General features: G+C 34.3%; 1 protein-coding gene across 4 annotated transcripts in view; it reads left to right on the plus strand.

Moving 5' to 3' along the window:
* Positions 1-5926: 5926 nt before the first annotated feature.
* The window catches only part of LOC107695069 (mitogen-activated protein kinase kinase kinase kinase 3-like), a 65169-nt gene continuing 58488 nt past the window's right edge, over positions 5927-12607 (plus strand). For all 4 annotated transcript variants that reach the window (XM_016494858.1, XM_016494862.1, XM_016494861.1 and 1 more), the window contains exon 1: positions 5927-6171. In XM_016494858.1, the coding sequence (XP_016350344.1) occupies positions 6076-6171 (96 nt within the window). In that variant the 5' untranslated portion in view covers positions 5927-6075. The remainder of the gene's footprint in view (positions 6172-12607) is intronic.

Consider the following 12607-nt stretch of genomic DNA (forward strand, 5'->3'; position numbering starts at 1 on the left):
TCTCTCTCTCTCTCTCTCTCTCTCTCTCTCTCTCTCTCTCTCTCTCTCTATATATATATATAAATCTCTCTATATATATATATAAATTTTAATGACCTCAAGATGGTGGGTTGTGACTCATTTAATTGCAAAGTAATGGTTTTCATAGAGGTTTCACAATAATTTGATTCACTTTGTTCCACGTGTTGTACATTTTTGTAAGGACAGGTATCTATAAAATGTATCTAAATAGTTTGCTCAAACCTTAGTAAAGCTTGTGTTATGTAGGCCTAGCCGAGACATTTCTGTGTTCTTGCTTAAAATGTAACATTTCAGAAAGCAAGTTGTACAGTATAAATAAATATTTAAAAATGTAAGGTTTGTATTATGGGGATCAGGCTAAGCACGTATTTTACATAATGCCTATTAAGTTAAATAGCCTATCTGAATTGTGTTATGTGCTTTACAGATATTTTTCCTAGTGTTTTGGCAAATATTACACCTAAATTCTATGATGAGACTAAATTCTCAATCTCTTTCTTTTCAGGCTAAAAGTGAAGCAGCTGGAAGTTCAGTTTGGTATATTGTCCAATTATTGATTTTAATACACACTCATTGTATAGAGTTAGAACCTACCTATTAGTGAGATCCTAGAATGCTGGCCTGCTTTAAAATGGAGTCACAGGTCAAAAATATTTTTCTTAGTACACTTGAAAATACGTGTTATCTTGAAAGGAATAGTTTGCCCAGAAATGAATATTTGCCGTTAATTTACTCTCTCTCTGGCCATGCAAGATGTTGGCCTAGGTGATGTTCTTCCTTCAGTAGAACACTAAAGATGATTTTTAGCTTAAAGAAGTAGTTCACTTTCAAATGAAAATTTCCTGATAATTTATTCACCCCCATGTCATCCAAGATGTTCATGTCTTTCTTTCTTCAGTCAAAAAGAAAACAAGATTTTTGAGGAAAACATCCCAGGATTTTTGTCCATATAGTGGACTTCAGCAGTTACCAAACGGGTGAAGGTCCAAATTGCAGTTTCAATGCAGCTTCAAAGGGCTCTACACGGTACCAGACGAGGAATAAGGGTGTTATCTAGCCAAACCATCAGTCATTTTCTAAAAAAAAAAAAGAAAAATGTATATGCTTTATAAACACAAATGCTAGTCGTGCACTAGCTGGACTTCACACATTACGTAATCACGTTGGAAAGGTCACGCGGGACGTAGGCGGAAGCACCGTCCCAGTGTTTACGAAGCGAACGTGCAAAGAAAGTCAAACGCCCTTTACAAAAAAAGGTAAAACAACGATGTCGGTTGATTTTGAATTTGCCCAAACCGCACGTGACCTTACTAACGTAATACGTGAAGATGCGCATGCGCAAGCAGAGCTAGCAAGACAAGCATTTGTGATTAAAAAGTATATAAATGTTTATTGTTTTAAGAAAATTACTGATGGTTTGGCTAGATAAGACCCTTATTCCTCGTCTGGTACCGTGTAGAGCCCTTTGAAGCTGCACTGAAACTGCAATTTGGACCTTCAACCGTTTGGTAAATGTTGAAGTCCACTATATGGACAAAAATCCTGGGATGTTTTCCTCAAAAACCTTAATTTCTTTTCGACTGAAGAAAGAAAGAAATGAACATTTTGGACGACATAGGGGAGAGTAAATTATCAGGAAATTTTAATTTGAAAGTGAACTACTCCTTTAACTCTAGATCCTTAGTGATTTATAAAATGCAGCTTAACGGATGACGCCACTTTGTGTTTATGTTTTTCAAAAAACATAAACAAGCAACACAAAATTAATACCTGTGGCACAGAAATCTCGAGCTCCAGACTCTTGTTTTCCTGGTAATAATGTTATAATATAGATTCCATGTTAAATCAGGATTCTCATAGTAAAGTTAGGGCTGTCGCGATTTCAGATTTTTCACTACACGATTATCGTGGCCAAAAAAATTCACGATAACGATATATTGCGTAATCTATAGAAATCTTGAAAAAGAAATAAACAAATCATGCTATCTGTCAAATTATTATTATTTTTTCCCTTTTTTGACCAATGAATAACACCATTGCATACAAACGAAAAATTACACTAAACAAAAGAGACTAAACTGCTAACCGTTTTTAGTTTAGCACAGTGTCAAAGTAAGACCATTTATGAGAATATGAGAATATATTTTACTTTATAACTTGCCTTATAGCGTCGATCAAGTGTTTGAAATAACTTCTGTGAACTGATTCTTGTTTTATAGTATTCTATACAGTGATAAAGGCTATGTCAATTAGCATTGCAAAATAAATATACATTATCCATATGAAAATGCCTGAGATGGCTGGAAGAACACAGATAAACCATACACTGTTGCAATCGTGTGCTGATTCTCATCCTATTTCATCATACAAAACATTTCTTTCTGCATTTTATTCAACAGCGACAGCTGGATGCCTTTGTCCATATAAGAGATTTCCTGGAAAGTCATTTGTTTTATTACTCTTTTGAGTCTTGCTTGTGGAATTTCTGCGAAGGGTGCCCTCCGTTGTCGAGTATGAATGAAACAAATAACACATGAGAGTTTAATGCTTCATAATGGATTAATGGCGCTGGATTATTATGAGTCATATAATCGTATGAGCACTATTCATTTTTAAATATCTCCAATACCGGTATATTGCGACACTCCTAATTAACACGATAATGATATTTCATTATTTAAATATCACGGTTATCGTCAATACCGGTATATCGCGAGATTCGCGACACCCCTAACTCAAGTCTCTAATTCTTACACTGAAGGAAAAAGTTGATGTCCATGTACGACGAGCTGCTGTCCTCTGTGCTCTGTCCACCTATCTGCTTGAGGATGACTCCAGCTTTCTCAAGACGTGGGATGTGAGTGATCATGTTGCTTAGAATTTAGAGAGATAGTCCACACAAAATGAAAATGCTGCCTAGTCCTCATTTACACTCTTTTGCAGAACACCAAAGAATTGCTGCAATTCTAAGATATATTCAAAACCTGGAACTACAACCTGAATGACTATATATGGAAATATATATTTCTATTTAAAAATGACCACAGTATAAGGTCCATATACAGTACCATGTGTTCATGCTCTCATAGAAAGAGAGTTTTAAAAAATCCCTGATCTCTTTTGAAATCTTTCTCTTATATTCTACAACTTTTATATTTCTAAGGTTACTGTTATATGTGAATTTAGTGTTCCTACTTTAGGGAAGTGTTTACAGCTGAGTGATATCCAGATATTCGTATTGTCCACTTCTAAAAGTGACAGTTATTTTCTCAGCTCATTTCTCAAGGGCACTGTTTTGGAGAATGTATTTCCGTGTGACAAACAATTTAATGTTGATGTTTTGTTAATTATTTGTGGTTACTTAATAAAAGAGTAACTTGCATTTAAATTGTCTGTTAACCTGTTTTTTTTCCCAGAATGTGTATAGTTAGCAATTTAGTTACTTAATAACGTAAATTTAAAAACGTACAAAAATAAATAAGGTCAGCAATTTGTTACTGAGAAATTAAAACTATAATGTTTTTATGAAAGTAAACTAAATTGTAATGTAACAAAAATGTTTATCTTTATTTAATTTTAATTGGTTCTGTGAACACAAAAACTCCTTGTAAAATGACTTGATCAATAATGTTACAGTAACTTGTAAGATTAAGTTAGTATCATGAGTTAAAATGACCTAGTAACAGTTACTTAAAAAGGATGTTTCTTTAACTCATAAAATTGAGTTAATGTCACTCAGAATTTTCGGTGTAATGAGTTTCAACTATTTTTGAGTTATATTAACTTATCCGGTTTTACAGTATACCTTTAAAAACAATTTCTTCCCTTTATACAAAAAGTTTTCTTTATTTACTTTTTAAAATGTCATGAAAAATATTTCCCTTGTACCTTGGGAGTATTCAGCTTTACTATTTTATTTAAGTTTTTATTTTGTTTACTTTTCAAGGTAAACTTTTTTTTTTTACAAATATATTTATGTAATATTTAAAAGGTTTTTATATGGTTAATCCATTAGACCTGAACAAAAGCGACTTTTCATAACAAGGTCAAAATATATTCATATGCAAACATTTGTGCATTTATATGCAGCTATGTGCATTAATGTCAGACCGATATATATGGATCAGGCTAAAATTTGGTTATTTTACATAATGTAGTGCAGGTTTTCTCTTTATATATATAAAAAATAAATACTATTTATTAAAATATGTTCAATAATAATAATATATATATAATATATATTAAATAAAATATAAAATATTACACTGTAGTTAGAGCCATATATCTATCATCTATCTAAAACCAATTATAATTTTTAAATAAATATTAAGAAACTGATAACTAGTTGAGTAGAAAAATGGTGTATAAAATATAGAGATGAACTCAAAATGAATGGTCATTGCATAAAAACCTGAACAATAGATTGGAAACATCTAGAACAGCCAGGAAATAATACTTCTCTAAGCTATACAGGCCAACAGTATGTGCGTTGGTTGTTTGATAACTGCCGTCATGCTGAGACCTTGATCTGTGCCAGTGCATGCTTTAATAATCAGCCAATAAATTGCATCCTGGATGTGTGCCTGGCATTTGAGAAATAAATTAGACTGAATAGTCCTGGCTCATAAAACCTTCATAACAACCACATGGTGTAAGTACAAATGTGTTCAGAAGCTCACTCTTGGCACACACTCCTCTGTGATTCGGAAATAAATAGTGCTGAATCACAATCCTGTCTGAGCCGCAAGAGATGAAGATGGAGGAAGAAGTATGAGACTGTTTTGTAAGTCACAACCACATGGAGAATCCTGACAACTGTTAATTTGTCAACTGTCTGTGATTTGTCACATATTTGGAGAGATATATGTGAGAAAACAGACCTCAAACTGCCTTGTGTAACTCCTAAAATGAAGAAAATTTATGTAGAAAATCACAACCCATCACTGTTATCATTACATACAAACCAGAAAATAACAGTAAAAAAAAGAAAAGAAAGTAAAACCAGTGATCTAACAGTGAAGGAACATTTCTGTACATAACCGCATTGGAAATCACACTGGAAATCGGAAGGGAATGTTTTTAAGGTTATCATAATCAATTGCCTCCTGCTTTAATTTTTGCCTGCACTATTGAGCATGTTTCAAATCAATCAATTCTAAAAAAATATTCAAATCTATTCTCTGTTGAATTCCTGGTTTCTCTTTTTGGTGGCCTACAGTAGACCTCACTTTTCATGAGTTTTCACTTTTCTGTGAAGTCATGAGCTGAACTTCTTGCAAGAAAGGTTAGTCATAGTCAGTGACAGAGCTAAACTTCTGCTTTTTATGTGATATGTTAAATGAAGTCAAGCTAAAACATTGTTATAAATTATTTGAAATAGGCTACAAATTATATATTTATATAGTCAATCAATAGAGTATCTTTTTAATTAAAAGTTCACTCAGCACTGTAGGTCTAATATTAAAACTGATATATCAAATCAAGACAAAGTATGGTAACACTTTACTTGAAGGGGTGTGCATAAGACTGACATGACACCTTCATAATCATGACATGACACATGTCATGAATATGAAGTAATGACAAGTTTCATAAAAATGCATAAAAAAACCCTTCATTTTCATGACATGTGTCATGTCAGTCTTATGCACACCCCTTCAAGTAAAGTGTAACCCAAAGTATCAAACCAGTGTCACTCACCATATTCAAACTTAGAACAAGAAAATGAATTAAGGAAAATGCTATTCTAATAGACTGTAAGAGTATTTCAGACACGATTTGAGTAAAATATTAATCAGAAGCAGGTTATCTGCTGGTGCGCCTCTGTTCATCTGCTCCTCCTCTCTTCATCCTCCCATTCCAGGCATTCTCCACTCTACGAGCGCAGCGCATGCGCACTGGAGCTCACGGGAAGCCATGTTAAAGTTAGTCAAGTACTGAGACTGAGATTCCCTTCTGACGCCGTATGTTTATTTTTTTCGGGTTTTCTCCTTTTGTCCGTGTCAGGGCTCCCAGCAAATCTATCACTGATAGTCAGAGACCGGAGTCCCCACGATGAACTCTAGTTTCGATCTATCCAGGCGAAATCCGCAAGAGGATTTCGAGCTTATCCAGAGGATAGGCAGCGGGACCTACGGAGATGTTTACAAGGTAAAAATGTGTTTTCTACAAACAAGGCCCATAGTTTGGACAGTGCAGTCCATATTTAATGGGCCCGATCTATATAATAAAACCCAGAGTAAGGCATATGCGAGTTTAAATGTTCTAGATCTGCAGGCATAAAGAGATTGTACTTCTCTGAACTGGACTGGGACACTGATCACTTAGTAATTTTTTTTGCGAATTTTTAATAAAACATTTTTTTTAGTCAACGAATTGAATAGCACTGTGAAGAAATATAATTAAAATGATGTACATTCATATAATATGAAGACTAAAGACCAATCAGTCTTCTTGTAAAAGCTGTATTATTCTAGATGGAGTGGGTCCCTCATTGGGCACCGCCATGTTGACATCACATGACCGGAACTGTCACGCATTTTTTGGAGTTACTACTACAAATTAAAAACAACAATAATGTATTTACTTTATATAGTGCTTTAGGAATTGCTGAGTAGAAAATAAAATCTACAGACAAACAGGCCAAAATACCAATGCAGTTTGATGTATCAACGCTGCACAAAAACAAAAAAAAAAATCATCCAAGAATGTCCAATATGTGTCTAGTATGAAACGGAGAAAAACATAGATAAAAAGGAACAAACAAAAGCTAAACAAGAATGACTAGTTAGTGAACAAATTTCATCCAGGCCAATGGGTGTCAGTATAAAGCACCTAATTTACTGCTACAATCGAGACAAATAAGAACAAAAACATAGGCGGCATCTGAAATATGTATAGCCTCCTAATAAGTAGACAAAAAGCAGTATGTCCGAATTCATAGTATTCATAAAACATTAGGTGGAAAGTTCTCGGGTTTTGTCCTATGTGAATGTTAGTGAAGTGACGCAACTGACAGCGTAAGTCACATGACAGTGACAATATGGTGGATGTAGTATGTCCAGATTTCCTTCATACTACATATAGAACATACTTTTTAACGTTATTTTTAATGTAGTATCTTGCCAGATATTATGCGATTTTGGGCACAGCTTTATTGAGTGCACCTTTAGCCCAAACCATTTGAACTTTTGCCCCTCTTAAACAGACTGTTAATCCAACAATGAAAGTTCATTCAACATTTACTGACCGTCATTTTGTTCTAAAACTGTGTGGCTTTCTTTATTCTTTAAAACAGAAAACGAGACATTTAGCAGAATGAGAGTCTCAGTCATCGTTCTTTTTTGTTATATCTTTTTTCCAAACAATGAAAATGAATGGTGACTGAGGCTTTCGATCTTCATTAACAAATGATGACAGAATTTTCAATTTTGTATGAATCAAAACACTGATCTTTCAAACTCTGTAAACATTATGCAGTTAAGACACTCATTTACACTCATCTACAGCCTTTCATTGCAATTTATATTTACACATTTTACATGATTTCATGTCAACTTTATTCCCAGCACTTCAGAATGAGTATGACTGAATAACATTATTGTGTGGTTTTGTTTCAGTGGCACTCCCATGAGTTGTTGCAAAATTGTGCAAGACATGACCAATATTTGAGGAAGGCCTTGTGATATCACTGCTTAAGTCTGTGGTTGTCATTGAAACTAACCCAAGCACTGCAGAAAGATCAGTTTGGTGGCAGCTGGCCAGTTGGTCAGTGATGCTGTTGTCCAGAGCGTTTAACTTGAAAGATGTTACAAGTGGTGTGAAATGTGCTGGATTATCTGCGGCTTTATCCGCGTGAGGCTTAAGCAGTAGGTCAGTGTCACCCTGCAAGACTTTCTTTCACCTGTCAGTCAACGGTTGCACATGGCCAACTTTTTATATTTTAAGACCTAATGAATGGTATTTAGTCTGCACTTATCACATCTTCAAGCACAGCATGTAGACTTCATTTGATTGAAGAATAACAGTGTTTCATCTGACAGAGCGTGTTGTTGGATTATGTAAAAGATAAGTAAATTCTGTTTATGCTGATTGGAAGGATTTTAGATAACAGATTAATGGATTATGTTGGCTACTGTCTGGTTTAACAGCAGTGAGTGCAGTTTAGCTACACAGTTATTTACAGTCCTTGGCTGTTTTTCTTTGATAAGCAACTGTAATCTAGAAGGAAACCGAATATTGTAGATTGCAGGAGAGGGTAATTGAGAAACCCATATTGATTGACCACTATTCTGAATATCGGTGGGTGTGTGGGCTCTTCAGTGTCTGCGGTGGTCTACTGTAATTAATGTTTTTTTATTGAGTCAATCATGCAGTACTTCATGTCTAGAAAGTTGTGATCAGAATTTGTGTGGTAATTCTTTTTAGGATGTTTGCAACAGATTTTAATGAACTATTAATTGATTTGCTGTTTCATTGGTGCATTTAGTGGCATAGGAGTGCATGTGTATAATATGTATGTAAATAAATGTCAACTTTTATTAGACTTCAGATAATGATGGTGATAAAAGATGATAATTTACCATATAATGTGCAGTTGTTTAAGGCTTCTGATAAAGTTTGGAAATTCTCCTCATGAAAAATCATGAACAATCTAAATGCACAAATGAACAATCTAAATTATTGATGTTATTGTGAACAATTCATCATGTTTCTCTCTTTTTTGTTTTTGAAACTCATAATTCTTAATCAAAATGTTATAACTTGATCTTCCAATGAAAACGACAGACTTCTTTCCAGTGTTGTTTGCCAGACGTTATCAGTCATTTTAGTTGCTCAACTTTAAAGGGATAATTCACCCAAAAATGGAAATTCTGTCATCATTTATTCACCCATTCATGCCAAACATGTACAACTTTCTTTCTTCTGTGGATTTTCATTCTTCTGTGGAACACACGCACAAAATGTTTTTTGAGGAATATTTTTAACTATTTTTAGTCAGTTGGCTGCAAAGCAACATTGGAGACCCCACTGACTGTCACTGTATGGACAAAAAAATAAACACAAATACATTTTCAATATCCTTTTGTGTTTCGAGAAGAAATGAAGTCATATAGGTTTCCAATGACATGAGGGTGAATAAATGATGAATAAATTAGAATTTTTGGGGGGGTGAACTATCCCTTTTTACACAAACCTATTTCATTCAAAATTAGACCAGGACATTAGCTTTAGAGTTAAATTCCACACCGTTTCAGCTGGTGTTTCTCCAGGTTTGTTTGTCTACTGGGTCTGCTTGTTTTTCTTAACAGTCTGAAGTGATTTTAAAGGACCTGAAAGCATACAGAGATGTAAAGTATTGATTGAGCAAAGAAAGTAAATATTGAATAAAAAGCCTGCTGCATCATGGGTAAGGATATGACTAATTACCCAGTGTGATCACTTTAAATTGGATTTGTGTCAAGCCTTGGTGGGGCTATTTTGATAGTTATGTGGCCTGCCTGCTTTCGAGTGGTTTTGTATTGATTCCATTTTTATGTCTACGGTCTGAGGAATCGCCAGTGAGCGACGGAAAGATGTGTATGCGTGAGGATGAAAGCAAGAGTGAGAACCTCATCGGTAAAAGAATGAATGCAAGTCTAAACTGTGGCATGAGGTGTAATGCATTGTGATTGAGTTGAGGCAGAATTGATTGCTTCTCTTTCAGAAGGTTGCTGTGGAAAGACGATTATGTAAGCAAATCTCTCGCACGACACTGCGTGTTTGTGACTTCTAATGTGTTTTTCCTGGCCTCCTTTTAGAGACACTGATTTCTTTCTCTCGTCGGAAGTTTGGCTTCTCACTGCATGAGTTTGCTTGAAAAGGCCAGGCCAGGCTAAACAGTAGTTGTGACTCTCTGCTGGGCTAAATGCAGGTTGATTTCGGTCCAGACACTAAAATGCATTGGCTAGAACAAAAAGGAGATGTTAGTTCTTGTCAGCAGAACAAAATCTGTTTATTTCTGGCCCGTGAGGTTTGATTTCACTTGCGTTTTGAAGAATGAACAACTCTAACATTGTTGCATGTACATCATTTGATGAAGTCAAGTCATATTAGCTTACAGTTTTCCTTCTCAGATATCTTGAAGTGAGATTTCTTGTCTTCATTCAAGAAACATCCGTCCCAGGCCTTGGGTTGACCTGACTGGAGGCTTTTATTGTGGATTGAAGTCGCAATTCTTCTTTTATTCGGTTTATCTCTTTCCTCCTCCACAACCAGGAAGTTTTGTGTTGCCCTTAAAGACAAAAACCAGTCATCCTGTCAATCCTGATTGCAATAGTCACCTTCAGTCACACAGACTACACAGGAAGATGGTTCTCCAAGTGGCCTGCATTGTGCATTTGTGAAAACATTCTGACAGGATGAAATTCAAGACGATAGAGTTTCTGTGATATGTGTGCCCTATGTGCGTAGACGCTCTGTGCAGCTGATGTGAGGGCATTTCTGATTTGACTTTGTCGGGAAAAAAATGATCATTAATTATTCACCTGTTTCAAAAACTGGGCACTGCTCCATCCTGTAATACTATCATGCTTCAGAGATTGGTATCGGCCAGTTTAGGGACATACTCACAATCCCTGACTTTCAATAGTCCTGACTATTTAAATATACTCCGATAAATAAGATATATCTAGAATTAACTGGAACAATCAGATCTAATATTGATTTATCGCATGGAAATGAATTGAACCATGTAGGCTATCAGTATACCTAAATCGAACAATTCTTTTATTTACCTTGCTGATACTGTAGATTCATTCTCTCTTTCTGACATGTTGAGTCCTTTTTTTATAAGTAATAAAAAATAAATATTTTCTATTTTAATATATTTTAAAATATAGCCTAATAATTCCTGTGATGACAAAGCTTCATTTTCAGCAGCCATTACTCCAGTCTTTAGTGTCATCTGATCCTTCAGAAATGATTTTGGTTTGGTGCACAAGAAGCATTTCTTCTTATCATCAGTGTTGAAAACATTTTTTTGTGCAAAGCATGATACTTTTTTTTTATCCATCATTATTTGATGAATATAAAGTAGAAAGAACAGCCTTTATTTGAAATTGACATTTTTTGTGACAATTAATGTAAAAGTCTTTACTGTCACTTTTGCAAAATTTAATGCAAAATTTAAATTTCTTATTATATCCAAACTTTTAAATGGTAATGTATATAATTTTATCAATACCTATAATAATAAACAAATAAATGTCCATCTCATTTTGTATTATATAATATTAATATTATTTTATAAAATATTATAACAATCTTTATGCATTTTTACATTTTTAATCTTATATAGTTTGTTTGTTTTTTTAATTTATTTAGGGATATTTAATGGCATTATATCAACCATTCTGGTGGCATCTATGTAAAATATCAAAATATTCTGTAACACTTTAGTTTATTTAGCAGTTCTCATTATTAACTAGTTGCTTATTAGCATGCATATTACTAGCATATTGGCTGTTAATACTTATCCACCTTTTTCCTGACGAGCCTATACTGTGTTTTGAATTATGGGTGGCACTTCCGGTTTGGGGAACTTCCATTCAAAAAGACTGAAATGAATAATTTCAAATCATAAGGTTGCCCTAAAAATAAAGCGTATCTGTCTGTTTGACTGAATGAGCTGTCGATTTTCCTTCATGTTTTATTTTCAGACATCATGAGAATAATGTAACGCTTGGTATTTTAATGTGACATCATGTTATAATAATATCTATGACAAGAGGTCTTTTCAGTCGCTGCATTCTTTTCCTCGTGATTATTTTATTTTTTCCCTTTGCATTCTGCTGTAATAGAATGAAAAAGGACAACATGTACTGCACATTTGTGGTCTAATCTCCCAATTTAATTTACTATATATTCCATTAATAATTCACTGGAATGCACAAAGAATCTCTAGTTTTTCTCCTCAAATCCTCACGTCTCTTTCCAGGTTTGTTTGTTTTCACTGGTAAATACAATTTATTATCTGTCAAAATGACGGAAATCACTTTGAAATAGTACCACGCTATGCTGAAGTTAATGAACATGTTTGATTAAGGCAACGCATGTTTCATAAAACAGATATACTACAGTGATATTTCACCCGTCCGTTATTGCTGTGGAAAGAATCGTGCTTTTGGGGTTATTCGTGGTCTGTTGAAAGTACCTTGTTTATGCTTTTACACTTTTAAATGTCATTTTAATGTTCGATGGTTGAAGGGTGAGTAGAATAATGTCATCTCATTGTACCCATTTTAAAAAACAAACATATTATTGTAATCATATAGGCCTTTCAATTATTGTTTACAGCAATGGAAGTTACACCTTAAAGGGGTCATATGATGTTGCTAAAAAGAACATTATTGAATGTTCAGTGGCAAATTCTTTAAGTATAAAAACATACTTACAGTCTGTGAGTCAGAACAGCCGGCATTGTAGTCTACTCTACCAGGATCAGGAAACAGTCCTCCATAAAATGTGCTGCACACATCTGAATATTTGGGTTGAACTGTTCTGGAACAGTGTTGTAAATACAACTTAACCACTGATTTCTAGTCGT

Source organism: Sinocyclocheilus anshuiensis, unplaced genomic scaffold (genome assembly GCF_001515605.1).
Source record: "Sinocyclocheilus anshuiensis isolate Anshui unplaced genomic scaffold, SAMN03320099.WGS_v1.1 scaffold26, whole genome shotgun sequence".
NCBI classification, from domain to species: domain Eukaryota; kingdom Metazoa; phylum Chordata; class Actinopteri; order Cypriniformes; family Cyprinidae; genus Sinocyclocheilus; species Sinocyclocheilus anshuiensis.